A 19,242-nucleotide genomic window follows, 5' to 3' on the forward strand; every position below is an offset into this window, starting at 1 on the left:
TAGCACAGGGCGGAGAGGATCTTTCCCTGGGATGCTGAAAATGGGTGAACATTTAAGGGGAAGTTATTTCATCTACCACAAGGTCTTTAGAAATTCAGTGCCCTGCAGTCACACACGGGGAGGGACCGCAGCACCGTGGCTGAGGTTTGTACTCCCAGCAGTCCCTTCATCCCCCGGCCGCTGGCACACGACAGACAGCAGCTTGGCAGAGCTGGGAGCAGCAATGCACACGAGATATTTTTGCTTTTCTTACACAACAGATACAGCCTTTCAAGAGCTGCCTAAAAGCCTTGCTCCTTGCCAGACAAGATCTTCTGCTGTCGTGTCACCCAATGCGAGCAAAGCCTGCGGAAAGCAGCCGTTTTGGACTCCTCAAGCACTTTCCAGTCATGCCCAAGAAATGAAGAGAGACTTCCTTGTATCTGGAATGGAAATTACAACTTTCCAACTGATGTGGACTCAATGTTATATTTCCATAGCAAAACTGAAGAGTTAAATTGTTAAAGCGGAGAATAAAAAACCCAAACCTTTTAAAAAATGAGGGAACTACAATTAACAGATTATTCCTGGGCCCCTCTTGGCTGTGGTCCCTAGCAGAACCGGACAAGACAAAGCATTTCAGCGCACGCCGCAGTCGCCCAGACGCGAAGGGCAGCCTCATCAGTGGGCTCTGGCCAGCTGAGCTGGTGACCAAGCTGGACGTCGGGACCCCGCAGCAGTGACCGGAAACACACAGGCGTTTCTCGTCTGCCTGACCTGTCTGCGATGCTGGCGCTGGTGAGGTGATCCACGTGCCAGGAGCCCTCATTGCTCTCGCTGGCTGCAAGGGGAGCCCAGACACCTTCACTGGCTGTCAGTGCCTGCCGGACAGCTGGAGCATCCTCTCCTGAGCGGTGCTGGAGGTGGGATTTCTAGGAAAATATGTGTGTCTAGGAAGAAGAATAAACATTTGCTCCTTGATCTTGCAAACTGGGCAACAGCTGCTGCCAGGATGGCACTGGAGAGCCTGCGGTTCTAAATTCACCCCTCCCGTCTCAGTTTGCACACCTCCAATACCAGATAAAGCTAACCTTTAAAAGCACGGGCTTGACAAACAACAGAGAAGTAAGATTAAAACAGCGAGCCACAATGCATAGTAAATGTCATTCCCTGCCTAGGGTGCTAGATGAAACAGGAAACACTAGCAAGTGTTTAAATTACTCCCAAAAATTCCAGCTTCCTCTTTGTATTCGAGAAACCAAACCAAAACTAACGTTACGTTCATATAACGGAGACATAGTTAGCTTGCTTTTGCTTTAGTTAGGCAGCACTGACCACAACACAGGGCAGAAATATCTCCAGTGGCCCGCTAAACGTCCCAATGCCCCGCACACCCAGGGCACAACCACTTCCAGAGAGCAGAAGCCTGAGAGCACAACCTACTGCAATGGAGGAGGCAGCCAGATCTGAACAGAGAAACCCAGCACAAGCATTGAGCACTTGGAGGTCTCTGCTGAAAGAGCCACCGACAGCGAGCCGAACATGTGCTGCACCCATCCCGAAGAGATCAGCAGACCCCCAGATCCCGCAGCAGTCCCCGCATGCCGGGGACGTTTGAACCTCCCCAAACGCTCGAGCGTTTCCTCCCAGCTCTGCAGGGAGCTGACCCGAGCGCAGGCCCAGAGCCAGGGCTCGCATCGCCACAAAACCGGCCCTTTCCCAGCGGCTGGAGGACACGGGGAGACGTGCGCCCCGAGAGCAGCGTCGGGGCACGGCCGGTCCCCTGGTGCCTCCGGGCAGACAGCGCCGGGATGGGACAGGGGCCCATGGGCTTCGCTGCTGCACGTCGACCGCAGCCTCTGTCTGCTGTGGCCCCAGCTCAAGCTCATCGCCCCCCGCGGGGAGAAGCCTATCTCGCAACGGCATCAAAGTCTGAACACTGGTGCGAGATTCCTGCTCGCACCCTCTGTCAGGCAGAACAGAAAAATCAATCTTGTTTACAAACTTGATGGGACCTGAGCACTAAACCCAGAGCATGCTGCTGCCATACCTCGGATTTAAAGGTGAGCCTGACAGTCACAGAGATTTGACACCTCGTCATAGGAAGCTGAACGTTTTCAATTAGAAGCATCTTTCAGGCTGTTCCTCGCTGTTTTCTAATAACTAGAAGTAAGTTTACAAAAGTGTCTGTCAGAAGATATGTCGGTTAATAACTGTACAAAATGCCTCGATTTGCATTTCCCAGAAACACAGGCACGCCGACCCTGCACGAGCACATCCCAGGAGGAGCCTGGGCATGGCTCAGCCGGTGGCTTTGTTAATTTTGTTCCTCAGTTGTCTGAATCTTACGCTTGAGAATAAAAAAAGTGCCCCAGCGCATGTGATGCATCATGTGTGCATCTCCGTTTCTTTTCTCAGATAAACTCCCACCCTCTTCCACCTCATCCTACAAGCGTTTTTCTTGGTCCCCAGCTGGTTTAGGTGTCCCTGTTATTGTGCAGTACTCGTTTTTGCAGTGGGTATGTGGCAGCTCTCAAGAGATCGGGCCATCAATTTACAGAAAGAAATTTTCTTTTTTGTACACTACTTTCTATCCTATTCCTTGACTCCTCTGGTACTACCGCAACTTAATTATTAAATAATAAAATTCAATAATACATTCTCCTGGAGCCAAAGAGAAGCAGCTGGATGGGTCAGATAGATTAATGGCCTCTCTCCAGCTCCATCATCGCTGCCCACACAAGCTACTCCCTGTTCACCAGGCATGCCTTTTTCATTTCACTGACGGAGAGAGCACATGTTCCCTCCTTGATATAACACTGTATGCACACACGATCAAACTAGTAGCAGAACAAGCAACGTTGATTTGTGCTGCAGCTTGGCAGATTACCCAGCACGATGCATGCACGGGAAGGGTTTCTCTTACTGACTCATCTGCCGCAGCTCCTTGGACAAGAGCGGATGGCTCTGTCGAGAGGAGAAGGCAACGTCCTCTCTCACACTCAGCCTGTGCCATAGGGAAGGCAGGGGCAATTGAGGATGCAGAGTTGAAAAATGCATGGCTTCCTACTCAACTGGCATGGGACAGCTTTAATTTTCCCTCCCCAGCAGTTCAGACATCTCCATCTCACAGCACCATGAAGCCTGCCAACTAGGTTTTTCCACCAGCAGCTCCTAGGCATAACCTTCCTCTCCAGCCAGGGGCTCGGAGTCACAGCTCCAAGGATGCTGAAGCTACTCCTTCACCAGCAAGGATCTCAACGTTTTCTAAGCTGCAGTTAGCTGAATGTACAAGTTTTGGCTTAAAAAATGGCAGAAGAGATCCCCGGCTGTAATCCTGATTAATCAGCAAAAGGGCATCAGAGTTTGAGCAGCTTTATCTTGTTAAATCAACGAACAGTGATTAAAAGTGACTCGCTATGTGCATCAGGTAGGACAACCTGACTGCAGGACACAGGCTCTGTAAGCTCCAGGGTTGATCATAGTTGCTGTTCAAGTGAAGCATCGCCAAGATTTTGCATGCAGCAGTAAAATGAAGTTATTAATCACCCTGGCAGTATTTACCAGCTGGTCAGCAGCCTTTTACGTTGTGCACTTATCATACCCATCGCTGCAACAGTTGACTACCTCAAACAATTAAGTTTGTTTTGTTTTTGAAGTATGGAAACATTAACTGCACTGACAAGCAGGAAACTGGGACAGAACCACCGTATGATTTGCGCAAAGTCATACAAGACAAATAGGACCAAGAACAGGACTCTGGTCTCTGGAGGTCTAGCCAGCACGCTGACTGCACAACTAAAGACAGAAGTTGACCCTTAAGGATTCACAGCTTTCCTCTGCAAATGCCCTGCATGTTGGTTTATGCACATGCAAAGAAAAAAAAATGGCTTTTAACCAAGTGAGAGCAAAGACTGAATTCTCTTCCAGCAGCCTCTCGGACAGGCGCTGCTCCTGTTAGCGTTCTCCCATGGACCGGTTAAGCTCAATGCAAAGCTTCTGTCCAGAGAGCATCGCCCCTTCCCACAGACCCACGGCTTCCACGTGCAATCTGATCGAGAGCAGGGCCAAGCAGCACATCTCTGACTGTAATTGCATGGGCAGCAACTCGCCTCCTCGGAAAAAGACAATCTTCTTAAAAAGAGCAGACAGCCTGGGTGAGCGAGCGAAGGCGCAACCCTGTAACTCATCAAGTTTAAAGGAAATTCCCCCTCTGCCACCCGCCCCGGGGACTGCACGCCTGGGGACCAGGGGGCCACTAGCTGTGGCTGTGCCCCGGGGGAGACGCTGCAGATGCCAGCAGCAGTGGGAGGAAGGGCAGGACCCCCCCAGTGCCGGCTCAGGGGGGAAGCCTGCGACGGACACACTGCAGAAGCAAATTCTACTTCCACAGCGGAAGACGGAGCAGAGGCTCCCCAGCTCCATCCTGGCTACGCGACCCTCAGCCGTTCAGCCAGCACACCTCCTCCGATGTGACTTTCCTGCGCCCATACGTGGTGTTGATCCGCCGGGCCCGCTGCCAGCTGAGGCAGTGAAGCCGTCCGTCCTTCCGCAAGCCTGGGCGAGTGTCCGGCTGCTCTGCACAACGCGGCTGCATCAGCTGCAAAATGTTCTGTAAATTAGGCAGTGGGTTTCAATAGACAAATGTGAGCAAAAGTATGGGAGCATTCACCGCACTGCCCCAGACACATCGCAGGGTTCAGTGAAACCAAAATCCATTTCCTGCAGCTTACAAGTCTCTTCTAATTAAAACGTGTTCATCATTTTGCAGAGGAAGGGGCCGAGACCTAAGTAAATACTGAAGCTTAGCATAAAATATTATGAGAATGAGCACAGATGGAAAATTAAATACTAGGCTGAAATTGCTTCATAACGTGGATTTAGGAATAAAGCTACTTAACCCAGATAACTTAATGTTAATGTAAACACAAAAACCAGGCAAAACCCATCCAACATACTTCCTGCCCATCTCCATAGCTGGAAAAATCATATGTGCCTACACGTGTTCCCTTCTCCGCTTCTCCAGTCACGCTGTGCTATGCTACGGACAGAGAAGGACTCACCTGAAGATCCCGCCCGGGGTGCAGTTCAAGAGGACCCTTTTAAAGACCTTTTCAGGATGCCGCGCTGGGGCGGTGCTGCTCAGCCCACCCGCACAAAACCAGTGACGGACGCCGGCACGGCCTCCCCTCGCCTTCGGTCACGACCCTGCCCTCCTGGACCGGGATGTGCATATGGACCGCCACGACTCTCACACCCGGGCTCCAGACCCGCCCCACGCAACGGAGATGCCACTTCGTAATGAAAGTGTTATGAGCGATTCTGTACGCATCAACGCAGTTTCTGTTAGGAGCGACCATGCTGAGGCACCACAGCCAGCCCGGGGCACCAGGCGGGGGGCCGAAGGGTCCGGCAGCGACCCCGCTGCTGGGCAGAGGGGAAGGGAAGGGGCACGCAGCGCAGCCGCAGCTCTGCACAAGCACGCCCGTGCTAGTGTCAGCGCCCGGCAAAGACCACGGCCTTGGGTCCGCTCCTCTGCCACCACAGGATAAACCCCTCGCCAGCTGTGGAACCAGCTCGCTGTCTCAGCGGCGAGCTCCAGCAAGGCCTCGTAGCCACGCTTACCCCTCCTTGCTGTCTGGTATAATTTTCTTCATATCAGAGTCTGTTGGTTTGTTTACACCCCCAGGATTTAGTCTTAATGCTTTTGATGGGTTCTGCCCTTTTTTTTTTTCCCTCCCCAAACTGTCTCAGGTCAGCTTGTTGACCCACAAATCTTGCAGATATCTTCGAAGAAAGAAAAAACCATGAAGGACACTGCCTGTGTTAGTACTATTGAACTTCTTCACGTTGCTGAACTCCTGCAGATAGCGGAAGAGCCGCGTGCGTGCCAGCATGAATCAATAACGCCTGCAGTTTCACCCAAAACGCCTATAGAGTCATTTATAATTAACACTACAATTCAGTTGTCTTCCAAAATCAATGCCTTTCCATTTTTTGTCATGAAATTGTATTCTACAAAGTTCATTTGCTTTTAACATGTGTTAATTTTCTCTGCTGAAGTAGGCTTTCATAAAAATGCCATTTAGGAAAGACAGCAGCTAGGGGAAACAACCACCCGGTGCCGAGGGGGTGCCGCAGCGAGAACCCTTCCAGCACCTGGGGGTCAAGGCCAACAGACCAACAGTCCCTCCCGGCGAAGGACGGGCTCAGAGCACAGAATAAAGTTTCAATGGTGTATTGACCTGGTGAAAGGGCCTTGTCCACAAACGTCCTCAGGTAACAGAGAGGCTCCTGTCTTCCCCTTACATGCTGGGTTTGCAATCTTGCCTTGTCTTATCGCAAAAACTGTAATCAATACTTTGCAGGCAGAGCGCGATGCTGTTACAGAGCCCCACTGTGAGGAAGGGAGAAAAATCATGTCCAATCTCCACGCCTGTGCGAGAGGGACAAAGTCAGCGTGAGGGAGCGATCAATACAAGCACTGGATCGGGTCTCCAGCTCCTCTTACTTTGGTACCTTGCCTGTCAGGACGGGTATTTCAGGCTGTGAATTCAAAGGCAGCTTGTCTTCCGCAAACTTTTTTTTTTTTTTTAATAACTGGTTTTCAATAATACTTTTCAGCAGCCTACAGTCCAACACGTTCCCAGCATCTCTGAAACCTTTAGGACAATGCTACTCTCTAATTTTTGCCCTTGTTAAATAATTTGAAGAGCACTGAAATGAAAACCTGTGTCCAGAGGCTAGATCTTCGTGCACCTCCAACAATGAGCTCTTAATAGCTGAAATTAAATTCAGTGATTTAGTCCAGAAGAAAATTAAATACCCAAGAATTAGTAAGACAGTCTTGAAATATCTAAAAGAATGCATTTGCTTGAATTCAGTGCTACGACAGCACTGAACAGAACCTCATTGCTATTTATGCAGGAATTTTCCTCAAGGACACACTAAAGTAGACGCATCCACTGAGCCAACTGCAATTTACTGTTGTCTCTTTCAGTTCCCTAATGTATCTACCAAATGATTCCCTGCAAAGGACCGACTGACCTGCATCTCCAATGCACCCTACTCCTGCCAAGTGCTTTATCCCACACAAACTCCCTTAGCCACGGGCAAGATATGTTTCCCCCTGTATTTCAACAGAATAACCAGCGTGTCCATCTAGCAGCCAGGGATCTATAACGTTAAGCCTGACAAGAATTCTGCAAACGCATTGTGATGCTTGTAATTTTCTGAGTAGTTTGCTCTAAAATTAAGTGTCACAGAGTAATTTGTGTCTGGCTCTGCCACAATTTCCATAGCCGTAATTATTTCCGACACACTGTAAAACAGCAATATAATATGCAATCCCAAATAATAAATATCTCCAAGCTTGATCATTACTCCAAAAAAAGACTGAAGAGAAAGCATATTTTACATGGGTGTTTCATATGCATGACTGATGGAAAGCAGCATCTACCATAAGGCATTACGGCTACCACGGGGGCTGCTAACGGGCGGATGGAGGTGGATACTCCAAATTCATTCAGCGCGAAGCTCTCCACACCTTCAAACTGTCACTTTGCCCAGGTCACGAAGCTGCTCCAGCCATGTTCTGCTGGAACACAAGACCCAGGAGGAGAAATAATTCAGATTCTTTATAATTATTCGTAATTCAGAACAGAAACTGAAGCACAAATTTCCTGAGCGATAATTCCTTCAGCAGCAGGCACAGATTTACTCCCACAGCCCCCACTTGATGTGCAGCCCCTGTTTCCCACCCCACTACCACCCAGCGCAGCCATGGCGTGCCTGGCTCCAGCCCTGACAAGCGCTGCTAAACCTGCGCATCAGCACCGGCGCCGCGAGTGCAGCGTCTGTCTGTGCGGGATGCCGGTGGCTGCATCAGTGATGAAAGTAAAACCTGGTGCTTTGTGTAACTTACAGAATCCCAGGAGAAAAAATAAACTTATTATGCATAATACTCAAGCATCAGTCAGAAGATAAAATAAACTCCAGAAGCACATACAGGTTTGTAAGCTAATGTATAAAAGATGAAAACAAATCAAAAGCCCCAAGCACTGTACATTTGGATCCATCTTTTTTGTATTTAAATGGAAAAGCAGACCTTAGGCTTCAGGAGGTATCTTTGCACTAAATGACAAAATACTGGAATTTATTATTCTAAATTTCTTTAACTTTCAATTGAACTATTTCTTTTCCATCTAAGGACACTGTATGACATAATGCCTTGACGGGACACAGGCAACGCACAGGAAAGCATCTCACCAATACCGCTTCCCACTCCCGCCCCAAACTTTTGCTCAGCAAGAGCAAGCCCTGGCCATGCCCAGCACACGTGCACTCGATTTCCAGAAACATCTTCCAGGAGGAGACAGCCTGCTCAGGAAGTCTCCAGCTCATACGGTCTTCAGATGCTTTCCTTCCTCCTCCCCTGCTACCAGGCAAGTGAAGCGGCCGAGTCCCAGAGAAGCAGGAGGGACTCGGGCGGGTGTAAGGCATCGCCCCTCCACCCCAGCAGCTCTCCCCAGACCGCAGGGAGCGCGGCCTCTGCCCGCACCCAGAGACAGCCCTTGCACGTCCCTGCCAAGCCGCCAGCCGCAGCAGGAGCATCGCTGCCCGCCGGCCCCTCGCAGCAGAGAGCTGCTGACGCGCACGGCAGCCACGCAGCCCTTGAGACTTACAAGGACACAAGCCTCGCTCACAGCTTGCTGTCATTAAGAGAAAGATGGTGTCAGGAGCTCTCAGGGCCAGGCCACTGCTTTTGGACTTTTTTTTTTTTCTTTTTTTAAAGTCGATGTCTGCAATTCATTGGCAGGAGGAAAGGCACGGTCACCTCCGAGGCACCAGCCCAGCCTGGCAGCAGGGTGCGGGCAGGAGGGTGCGGCCAGGGCACTGCCGCTCCCCAGGCAGCAGCTGCCCGCTGCTCTCAGGAGCTGCCCGCTGCCCACGGCCCCGCGGGACCCCAGCCCGCGCTCTGCCGGCTCCCGAAGCAAAATCTCGGCCCGGGAGGCACCGGCACGCGCTCCTCTGCCGAAGTGGCCTGGGGCTCCTGCCTCTGGCACAGCCCCCTCTCTACCTGCATCTCTGCTCGCCTCCCCGCCGCGGACACGGGGGCTGAACGACTGCATTCCCCTCTCCCGAGGAAGGGGAGAGACAAACGCTGCCGTCTGATGCCAGCAGCCAGGCAAAGGCACTCGTCGTGGAAGTCTCAATGGACGAGCGTAACACAAACGGGTCCAGCACCAGAGCGATCTCTCTCCCCACATTCAGCTTGTGATGCTCAGCAGCAAAAGGGCAAGCACTAAAAGGGGAGGTACAACAGGACAGAAAGGGAAAGACTGTTTTTTTAAAAGGCAAGCACTTTCTCTATTGTAGCACTTCCCTTTGGAAAATAAAAGTCAAGGACTTTATCCAAATCCTCTTTTTTACAGAAAAACTTCCTTTGAAATTTGCTCAAAACGTTGACCAAGTTTACATCCAAGTAATGCCTGGCAGCAATGAAGAAACGGCTCTATTTCACAGTATTTACAGCCGTGGTTTTGTCCACAAACCTACTACTCGCAACAGGCAGGATGATCTCCTCAAAGCCTTTGCTTATCCGTTTGTTCTCCTACTATTCCAGAAGCCAAGCACAGGAGAGATAATACTGGCTTTCCTGAGATACCCGTAGCAAGACACAATCTGCTAGGAGAGCAGTGTCCTCACGGCTCACTGGCGCTAGGACAAGAAGTTATAAGCCTAAGTGACTGCAAGGGCGGAGGAGAGCAAGGTGCCAGGACAGACTGCCCAGGCAGGCGGCAAAGGCATCGCTGCAAGGCTTTGCGAGGAGGATAAACACTTGCCAGAGCCAATCCCAGGGAAAACTGCAGCACCCGAGAGCCCCAGCCATGGCAGGCAGGAGAGACAGAGCAGCCCAGCCAGCTGCCTTTGCACGGGCACATTTTGGTGAGGAATTACTGGCGGGGCAGGGGGGGCTGAAAACGGGTTCGGAAAACAGCAACAATGAAGGGCCACATCAGAATCCAGACTGTGCTGTCACAAATCTTGTCTCCTCTTTCACAGCAACAATTATAAGCTGACATAAAGTGTAATTATACTACACACAGTGGTAGATTCATCGGGCAATTACAGCCATTAATAATGCACCCCAGCCTGATGAGCAGAGCGGACTTGCAGTCTGGCGTCCTCCGTTTTTCAGCAGGCCACCGATGAATCCCACAGTAGATCAGAGAAGCTATTTCTTGCCTACTGCACAGCGTCAAGCGTGCATTACATTTTGTATCACTAGTAGTTACCATTAGCAAAGACTGCTTTCTTCTAATTAGCATTGACTTGTGCCCTTCATCTTATCCCTACGTTTCGAGACCAGCAGCTGTGCCAGCTCGCCTTGTAAGGCCCCCAAAGTCCCTTAAGCAGAAGTTGCCGGGGACGAACCCAGTACAGACCGACGACAGTCCACGTCAGCCTGAGGAAAAGCCCCCGGATGCAGATGCGCAGGCTTGCGCCAACGGCCTCGCGTGCCGGAGCCTTCTCCAGCGCGCGCCCGCGCCCTCCCGGGAGAAACGTACAGGGATACCCAACCCAGTGGGACGAAGCGTGCAAATCCGCCCAGCCGAGCCTGGTAACTCACGCTGGTCTATCACAAATGCACAGGAAGGGGGCAGGAAAAGGAAAAATCCACAACAGAAACCCCTTTCCCCTCTCTATCCTCGAAGTTTCCTTTCAGGAGAGCCCAGAAGACCAACAGGCTTTATAAGCAAAGGTGCAAAAGAGCGAGTCTAAGGGCTATCATCTTCTCTAGCTTTCTCCCTAAGTGAGATACAGTAAATCTTCCTTGTGTCCCGTCTGTGGCATGTTGAATCCGACACGCTGCTCAAAAATCAATTCAGTAATGCAGAAAAGGGGGGGGAACTTCTTTTCTTCCCCTTTTCAAACAGCCACCGTGGACATCAGCAGCTGCTCCTCATGCCCACAGGCTGCCACAAACAGTAAGTCGCTGATGCGACTTCTTGTGTGAGGTTTTCCTTCCCTGCAAAGCAGCAACGCTTGCTGCTTATTGCAGGGGAAGAAAAATGCATGCACGTGTTCAGCTGGGCCACAGAAGCAAAGCGGCACTGGCCAGGGACCGGCCCGAGCACCCGCGCCCCGGCCCTCCCTCACTGCCCGCTCCCTGCGGGCCCAGAGCACCCGAGGTGTCAAACCTGGCCCGGCCGCCCACACCAAACGCACTTTAAAACATCACTTAAAAATCCTGACAAAGCACTAGAAACTATTTCCTCCCTAAAACTGGTTTCAGTAATGTCATCCTTGCGCAGGCAAGGGATACAGCCCGCTAATTAGACCATCGTCCACGGGAACGAGCGCAGTGCCCGGCCGTCCCGCGCAGGCGATGCCAGCGAAGGGAAGCAGAGCGCAGGGGCGTTCCCCCGCACAACGGCAGCGCAGAGCCGGCTCCCGCCGCTGCTGTCAGAAGTGGAGGGAAATAAATTGAGAAGGAAACTTAACTACAGCACAAATTTACGTTTCTGTCAAAGAAGAGTGGCTGTCAGCTATTTTTGGAAACTGGTCTCCATCATATTAATTCAACGTCTGGTTGAAGTTGTCTCATTTGCAGCAAATCTGGCTGGTAAATATTAACCTTGGGCTTTGTTGAAATTCTCCTTGCAGCTATTACAAGGGATTGGATGGAAAAGATGAAGCAGAAAGAGACAACTTTACAGCAAATGTCAGGCAGATCCTCCACATCACAGTTTCATTTACACGAAAGCTACTGCAATACACCACAAAGTAAATGGCATGAAGGGGCCACAGCTCACGTCTGGTAAAATTAAGGGTAAAAAGACATCAGTGCTGAGAAGCCCACCGAAAAGAAAATAGGGATAGACAGGTGATCATCCACAGTGCAACAGGACCTCTCGCTTGCCTGCCGTGCATCCGCTGGAAATGGGCTTTAAGATCAGAGTAAGCGCAGACCAGCATCTGGCTATAGATATACATTAGACAAGAAAAGCAGGCTAAATGTATTTACAGTGACAGAACCTCTCCTCTTATTTGAGAGTAGATGTTAAGCAGATGCTAAAGCTGCTCGGTTCCACCCTGGAGATGGCTGCATTTCAACCATCAGTGAAGTGATTCATCAGAAACGCGCAAACCCATGGAAGCCGTCAGGTACCTTGGGGTTTCTTCAGAGAAGTGGTGCGATACAGAAAGATGGACAGTAAAAAGGCTCAGCTTTCTCGCAGCAGTAATTAGCAGTGCCATAAATCCTATTAGTCTTTTTTCATCTCTCCTAATTTCAGTGTGAGGTTACAAATGTTCTCTCGGCAGCAGGATGATTTCAGCACTTAAATCACGGTCACAAGGATACCAGCTTTATGATTTAGTTCAAACAGCTTCACCAGGTCGTGGGAAATAAAGCTCGTTCTTCCCGCAGAGAAGCCCACACCTCCCACACCTCGCGGCTGCTCCGCGGCTGCCGCCAGAGCTGCAACCAGGCACAGCCCTGCCCGGCTGCACCGATCCCGGCCCCGGCACCGCGCCAAGGGCGCCGGCAGCACCGAACCCCACCACCACCCCCAGCCAGCCGGGCCGGGGTCAGACTGGCCGAGGGCCTCACGCAGCCCCTCAGCCCGGCAAGCGCAGCCCTGGGGCACCGGCCGGCCCCCGCAGAGGACACCGTCGTGTGCCCCAGCTTCAGAGCACAACGGAAGGCAGTGCCCAGCCGTGAGATGGCCCGGGGAAACCTCTCCTTCGCTTCTGCCGTCCGATCTCCTTTTGATTTAGACCCGAGAAGCTGCGCCACGCACTTGGCCCTAAGCACCACCCCAGATCCATCCCGGATCCGGCCGGCAGCCGGGCCCCGCAGGGTCACCGGACACGCAGCCACCCCAGCAGTCGGTGGGGCGAACAGGCGACTGATTTCAGACACCAGCACGTCCCGTGCTGCAGGCGCAGCCAGAAAGGCCTTGGAGAAGATCGAAGGATAAGGGAGAGCCAGGAGCTGCGAAGCGGCACCTGAGACAGCCTGGAGAACCGCCAGCCGCCCCTGGCACGGGACGGGGGTCAGCCCCGGGCTGTCCCTGCTCCCAAAGCGGTCCTTGAACAAACTCAGGGTCCAACCTCTCATGGCCACAAGGGCTGCGACAGAGACTGCGGCCAAGAAGTTTCACAGGCAAGGAGGATCCAGCAGACTCGCCCCCGCTGAGCCCTCCAAAGCCACTGCCACAGGGCCACGGCAGCGGAGCCAGATTTGCTGTGCCATCACCTGGCTGTTTTAACATCCCCAAACTCCCACCATATTTACCTGCCTCCAGCTCAAGGGCTTTTGTCCTTGCTGAAGAACTTCCGCAGCCCCGGATGCTTTCATCAGAAATCTATTATTCACTTAGTCCTGTGCTAACGCAGGGCTCTAAAAAAACCCCAAAACTTTCTACCCTTAAAAACTATTTTTGGATATTTGACCAGACATCAGATGCTGCTCCACAGAGAGTGACTAATGGCCTGCTTTCTGTGAGAGGGGGGAAAAACTTAATTACGTCCATTAAATTACTTCAGATATTTTTCCTTAGAGAATATGAATTATTTAAACTCAACACAGAGAAACCTGAAACATTAGCAAAAGCCTTCTGGGACTCGCTATGTAAATTCCCACTCCAAACAGATGGGGAAAGCATGGCGAGCTGCCACGCAGCCACTGAAGCAATGAACAGCACTGAGATTTCAATTCGATCGTTTTAATAAGGTCTTCTTAAGGAGGACACCAAGCAAATAGCCACCACCCGGAGCACCGGGAAGGGCTTCCCACACGCTGGAGGAAGGCGGCACAGCTGGCACAATTTAAATCTGAAAAGCCTCAAGTAGCTCCTGAAGGACAGACCTGATTCCTCAGGGAAAGCTCGCTCTCCTACCGTACCTTATGCCTTAAACGCGAGAGAACTGTACCCATTTGGGACTTATTTAGCTAATTTCCTCTCCATCCATTTTCTAGCAGATGAAAAGCTAGAGGTCCAAGGTATCACCTGGACACCAGGCATGGGCAGTGAAGGGTGTTTTCAGGAGTATCCTACTGAAGAAAGCATCTCCTCTCACACATCCCAGCTGGTGGTCTGACCTCTCCTCTGCCCCAGAGGAGCTTGGCTAACAGGGTGGCCATGCACACCACCAGTTAGTAACGGATAGCCAATTACACTCTTCAGAGAAGAAAAGCCCCTGGGTGCTGACGGACAGAGAACAGCCCTTCCTGGGGCAAGAGATGCACACCCGCCGCCCCGCTCCGCTCGCCGGAGACCACTGCCGGCTCACGCTGGCACCTGACTCGGCGCAGAGGCAGCTGAGACCACGCTGAGCTGGGTCTAGGTCCTGACCACAGCTCGAAGCAGGAAGGTGCCCAGAAGGAGGCATTAGCCCGGCACCTCTTTCCTTTCAGAGGCTCACACGCTCCGAGAGGAGGAGCACGGCAGCCCGCACTCTCAGGGCTGATCCCATGCCTGGCTCTCGCCTGCCTTTGAAAGCGAGACCGAAGTGGTCACAGCACCAGGTTCATTAGAGGGATACCCGTTAAGGTAGAGGTTATATCCATTTTTACAGCTGTCATTAGACGTAACCTTGCGAGCTGTAAAGTCACCGAATTATTAAGTTGTGTCTAAAGCATGACAATGGGGATATTAATGTTCTAGAGTAATTTTATAGTTACAGATAAAGCTGTGGGAAATGCCTGACAGTATTCAGAGCTTTGGCCCTTCTGCCCGGCCAACACCGCGCTGCAGAGCAGCTACCGGCAACACACCCCATTTACCCAATTGCCACCCTTCAAATTAAGGTCTGGCTGTTAGCTGGAGAGCTGCAATCAACTAAAAGAATCATATTGCTGACAAAAGGCAATTCCACTTGTCTGAGCTGTGCTCAGGCACCAGACAGACTGGAGCAGTCTGGCAGCAACACGGACTGACACAGACAAAAACTGCCAGAGGACGCCAACGGCCACTTTTACCTCTGCATCCCCCGTCCTTCTCCTCGAAGCCGGGACCACACGTGCACTTCCCGATGGGGACCAGCCACTCGCCCTCTGCGCTGCAGTGCATCCTGGGGGGATTATCCACGTCCACTTCGGCATGAGCGACGCAAGTGCCCTTAACCTCCACCAAAGTCGCGAAGGCCGTCTCCGCCACTGTGTCCGGAAACACGGCCAGGTTCTGCACGGTGGCGAGGCACTTCTTGTAATAGACCCGCACAGAGACCAGTGCCACGCAGGCGCCCACGTCCTGGAAGCCCAGGTGGAAGCCTCTCTTTCTCAGGTGCCCAATCTCCCTCAGCTCGGTGTTCAGCTTCATCTTACGCTCACCCAGGTCCCCCTGCGTGAAGCTCTCGTCAGCAGCAATGGTGTCGATCTTGGTGTGCTTGCTCTCATGGACGCTACGGCCCAGGTCGGAGTCAGACTCGACGTAGTACAGATTGAAAGTCTCCTTGCAGGTGCCTGTCACGCCAGGGATGCTGTTGCAGTCCCGCAGGGTGAACTTCAGCTCGATGAAGATCCTCTGGCCATCACGCCTGGCAATCCAGCCTGTCTGCAGCCAGTTGTTCTGGTTTGGCTCCATGACGTTGCAGACCTGGTACGTGCGTATCGGCTTGTAATTCTCATCCACGCCGCTGATTTCTTCCCACTGGAGAAAGAACACAAAGAAAGGGCTGTAACAGCTCGAGAGCTGCCGTGAGCAAGAACCAGCTGCCCTGGCAGAAACACACCAATAGCTATAAATACCACCACCACCGCAAGCCTCTCCACCTACAGGCCTTTATATCATGGGCACTAGAAGTCCTCAGCCCACCAAAACCTCAAGCTGTAGTAACATAGCGGTGCTGCCGGACCACCTAACACCTGAGCTCTTTGCAGAGGTGCAGACAGAGACACAACCAGAAAGAGGGCGCTGGGCATCAGACCTTCTAAAACAGTCCAATATGAAACTGGACACATCATCTGCTGCAAAGCCAGATCCTTTATCTCCCACACGCTCCTCGATTTTCTGTCCCTGGGAAGGTGCATCTGCACAGCATTACCACACAGGGTAATGCCAGATGGGGTTGGGCTACCCCAAGAAGATGGCCAAGGAGATGTGACACCAGTCACACCATCACACAAGGACAAATATCTTCATGAACAGCAAGCAGCAGCTTCTCTGTCAGGAGAAGTTTTAGCTAGAACAGGACAAATCCTCTGACTGCAAGTGAAACAGTATTTCCCCAAAGTTACCAGCAGAGATTCTGATCAATGAAATGATGATTCAACCCTCACAGCCCTAAGGACAAGCTGGCAACTTCCCAAAGCTATTCTTTCTGGGGGTAAATTTATGCAAGATTGCCAAATGTACCCAAAACAGAGTTTCTTCTGCAGACTAACAGCTGGGCAACGCAGATGACTCCAGGATCTATCACTACTCCCTCTGAATAGTTTTTTTTCCATTCTGGAAAACAAACCCAAAGCAGCAAGGAACACAACTCAGTTTCCTGACACACTCTCCTGAAAGCAGCTATAGACCGACCCGGGCAGCAAAGCAAGGACCTGATCAAACAAACCCTACGTGATGCAGAGCTCCTGACGATCCCACCCCAGCCACAGCCCGCTTCCAAGAGCTGGAATTGATCCCCAGGAGCTCGCGCTGGCCTGCAAACTACAACACGAAGCCTTAACCGGCTGGTGTTTATTTGCTTACTACAGGAGTGTAAAATTCGTTTTGAGGAGCTGTTCCACACCAGTTGTACCGCTCACATAAGCAGTACTTCACTTCTCGCTCTGCTCCCCGGGATGCCCAGCACTGATCACACGACAGCTCGTGCCGAGCTGCCCACCTACCGCAGCTCAAGCAGACCCCGTGGCTGCCAGCCCCCTCCACCGGCTCCACGCGTGGACTTTAAACACTGCTGAGCACCAAAAGGCAGCCCCTCTCCAGCAGCGCAGAGGGACGGTCCCACCTCCGCACTTACCCCGTTTGACGGGTGCGAGGTCCAGCCCAGCTCCGCTTGTGACTCCTTGGAGTCCAGCAGGACAACTGCAGGGAAGACAACACGTTAGAAAGCAAACTCGCTAACGCAGGAAACGCCAGTAAATATCCACCCGGCCCGCCCGTTGGGAAGCTCGGTGCCGTGCGCCCCTTCCCGGACACCCGCCTGCCCGAGCGGTGGGCCAGGTCCCAGGGCGCGGGGAGCAGCTCCCGCCCCACTCCACCAGCCATCGCGTCATCGCGTGAGCACCGAGCAGCACTCGCGCTGCAGAGCTCTAGGCTGCGCGTCCAGAGCGGACCTCGCGGTTACGCGATTAGCACCCTAACCTAACGAGGACGACGTCCCAGGGAAGGCTGCAGCGCTTCCCAAGGCACTCTGCAGGACAATCCCTCCGACACCACCAGCCAATGCTGCAACTGTACCGTGCCCGTGGCGTGTGTATCTCCTGGAACTGAAAGGTACCGGCCGCTGCTTTGGAACAAGAATTTCCTTGAAAGACTACATCCTTTCCCCACACACCCGCTAATTCTCTGTTCGACTGGGAGAGGTATTTCCCCCAAAGTCACAGTTTCGCGACCCTTCCCCAGCTAGCCAGCAGAAGCAATCCCCGCCCGGCAAGCTGGGTCTCATCTCGGATTCAAGACCCCAGATAACGCCCGTGGCGGAGGGCGCATCCCGGGCCGGTCCCTCCCCACCGAGCGCTCCCGGACACCGGTCCCGGTGCTGCGGCAGGACAGCTCTGCCCGCGGCAGCGCAGCCCGGGCGCACGGAGACCTTCGGGCCTCGAACCGCCTCCCCGCGCCACGGCCCCGGGGCTCAGCGCTGCCCCCGGCCAGGCTCCCGCGTGCCGGTACCGGCAGCGCTGCGCGGGCAGCGGGCGCCGCAGGCGCTCGTTCCTCCCAGCGCCTCTGGGGACGGCGGGGACCGGGACGCCCGAGTCCCCTCGCTCCGGGACCCTCCGGGCTGACCCGGCCACCCCGCGGGGACCCGCCGAGCCCCCGCCCGCCCCGGCCCGGCCCGCCCCGCTCCTCCCGCGGGTGCCCGCTCCCCCGCGCCCCGGAGAGCGGCGGCACATCCACCCGACGAAGCCACCGCCGCGCCGCGCCCGCGGGGGCCGGCGGCGACACCGAGGGGAGGAAGGGGAAGCGCGCCCGAACCCGACCCGCCGGCACTGGAGCGGACCCGCCGGCCCTGCCACCGAGCCGCGCCGGCCTCTCCCGGCGGCGCCGGGCACCGCAACGCGCTGCCCGACCCGCCGCGGGCAGCCGACGCCGGAGCCGAGGCGGCGGCACCGAGCGCCGAGGCCGCCGGGCACGGGGGGCACGGCGCGGCCGGCGGTGCCGGAGCACCGGGGACACGGCACGGCCAAGGAGCGCCGGAACACCGGGGACACGGCACGGCCAAGGAGCGCCGGAACACCGGGGACACGGCCACGCCGCTCCGCCCGCCCGGTCCCCGCGCGCCCCGCCGCGGCTCACCCTGCTCGGCGGCGGCGCGGGGCAGCACCGGCAGCAGCACCAGCACCGGCACCAGCAGCAGCACCAGCAGCAGCGGCGGCAGCGCCCGGGAGAAGCCGCTCCCGCCGCGCGCCGTCGCCATGGCGCCGCCGACTCCGCGCGCCCCGCGCCGCCGCCGCGCTCCGGCCGCCGCGCCCCGCCCCCGCCCCGCGCCGCCAACCGCCGCCGCCAGCCGCCGCCGGGGCGTGGCCGCGGGCCGGCACGGCCAATCCGCGGCGGCCGCCGGGGCGCTCGGCGAGAAGGGGCGGGGCGAGGGCGGGCGCGGGCTCGGGGGCGCCGTTCACGCTGAAGCCTACTGACGGCAGCTGCAGGGCAATCCCCGACCAGCTGTGTCTCTTCGCACGATCTGTAGGGCAGGCGCCTGCCGGCACGGGCTGAGCACAGCGCTGAGCTCTGCGCTGCCTGGTGCCGCTGCCGAGGGCAGGGACTGCCCTCCCCGTGGAAGCCAAAGGACCGCTGGGGCACGGACAGCCCTTGCTGATGCTGAGACGCTGCGGCCTTGTGGTCACGGCCATAATGAACGGTGCTGTGAGCCCCCCAACCGGTTGACATTTGCTCCCTGCTGCCATTAACAGGCAGTCAGTGGCGAGTCAGAGCCTTATTTCTGCACCACAGGGCGCAGGAGAGCAGCGGGGCAGGTCTCCTTACTGCCCTTGCCTGCATGCCGCGCCCAGGAATGCCAGTTTTATGACAAGCCCTCTGTCCTGCCTTTCTGGGTTGAAATTTGCTTCCCAGCTTCCTCTCAGGG

General features: G+C 54.4%; 1 protein-coding gene across 1 annotated transcript in view; it reads right to left on the reverse strand.

The window, feature by feature from the left end:
• The window catches only part of EPHA10 (EPH receptor A10), a 40,678-nt gene extending 22,102 nt beyond the window's left edge, over positions 1–18,576 (reverse strand). The window contains exons 1-3 of the mRNA XM_072884942.1: positions 18,456–18,576; positions 16,960–17,024; positions 14,972–15,641 (exon numbers count right to left, since the gene is read on the reverse strand). Coding sequence (XP_072741043.1) covers positions 14,972–15,641; positions 16,960–17,024; positions 18,456–18,576 — 856 coding nt within the window. The remainder of the gene's footprint in view (positions 1–14,971; positions 15,642–16,959; positions 17,025–18,455) is intronic.
• Between the last annotated feature and the right edge of the window lie 666 nt (positions 18,577–19,242).

The sequence above is a fragment of the Ciconia boyciana genome, chromosome 21 (assembly GCF_034638445.1).
Source record: "Ciconia boyciana chromosome 21, ASM3463844v1, whole genome shotgun sequence".
Classification (NCBI taxonomy): Eukaryota; Metazoa; Chordata; class Aves; order Ciconiiformes; family Ciconiidae; genus Ciconia; species Ciconia boyciana.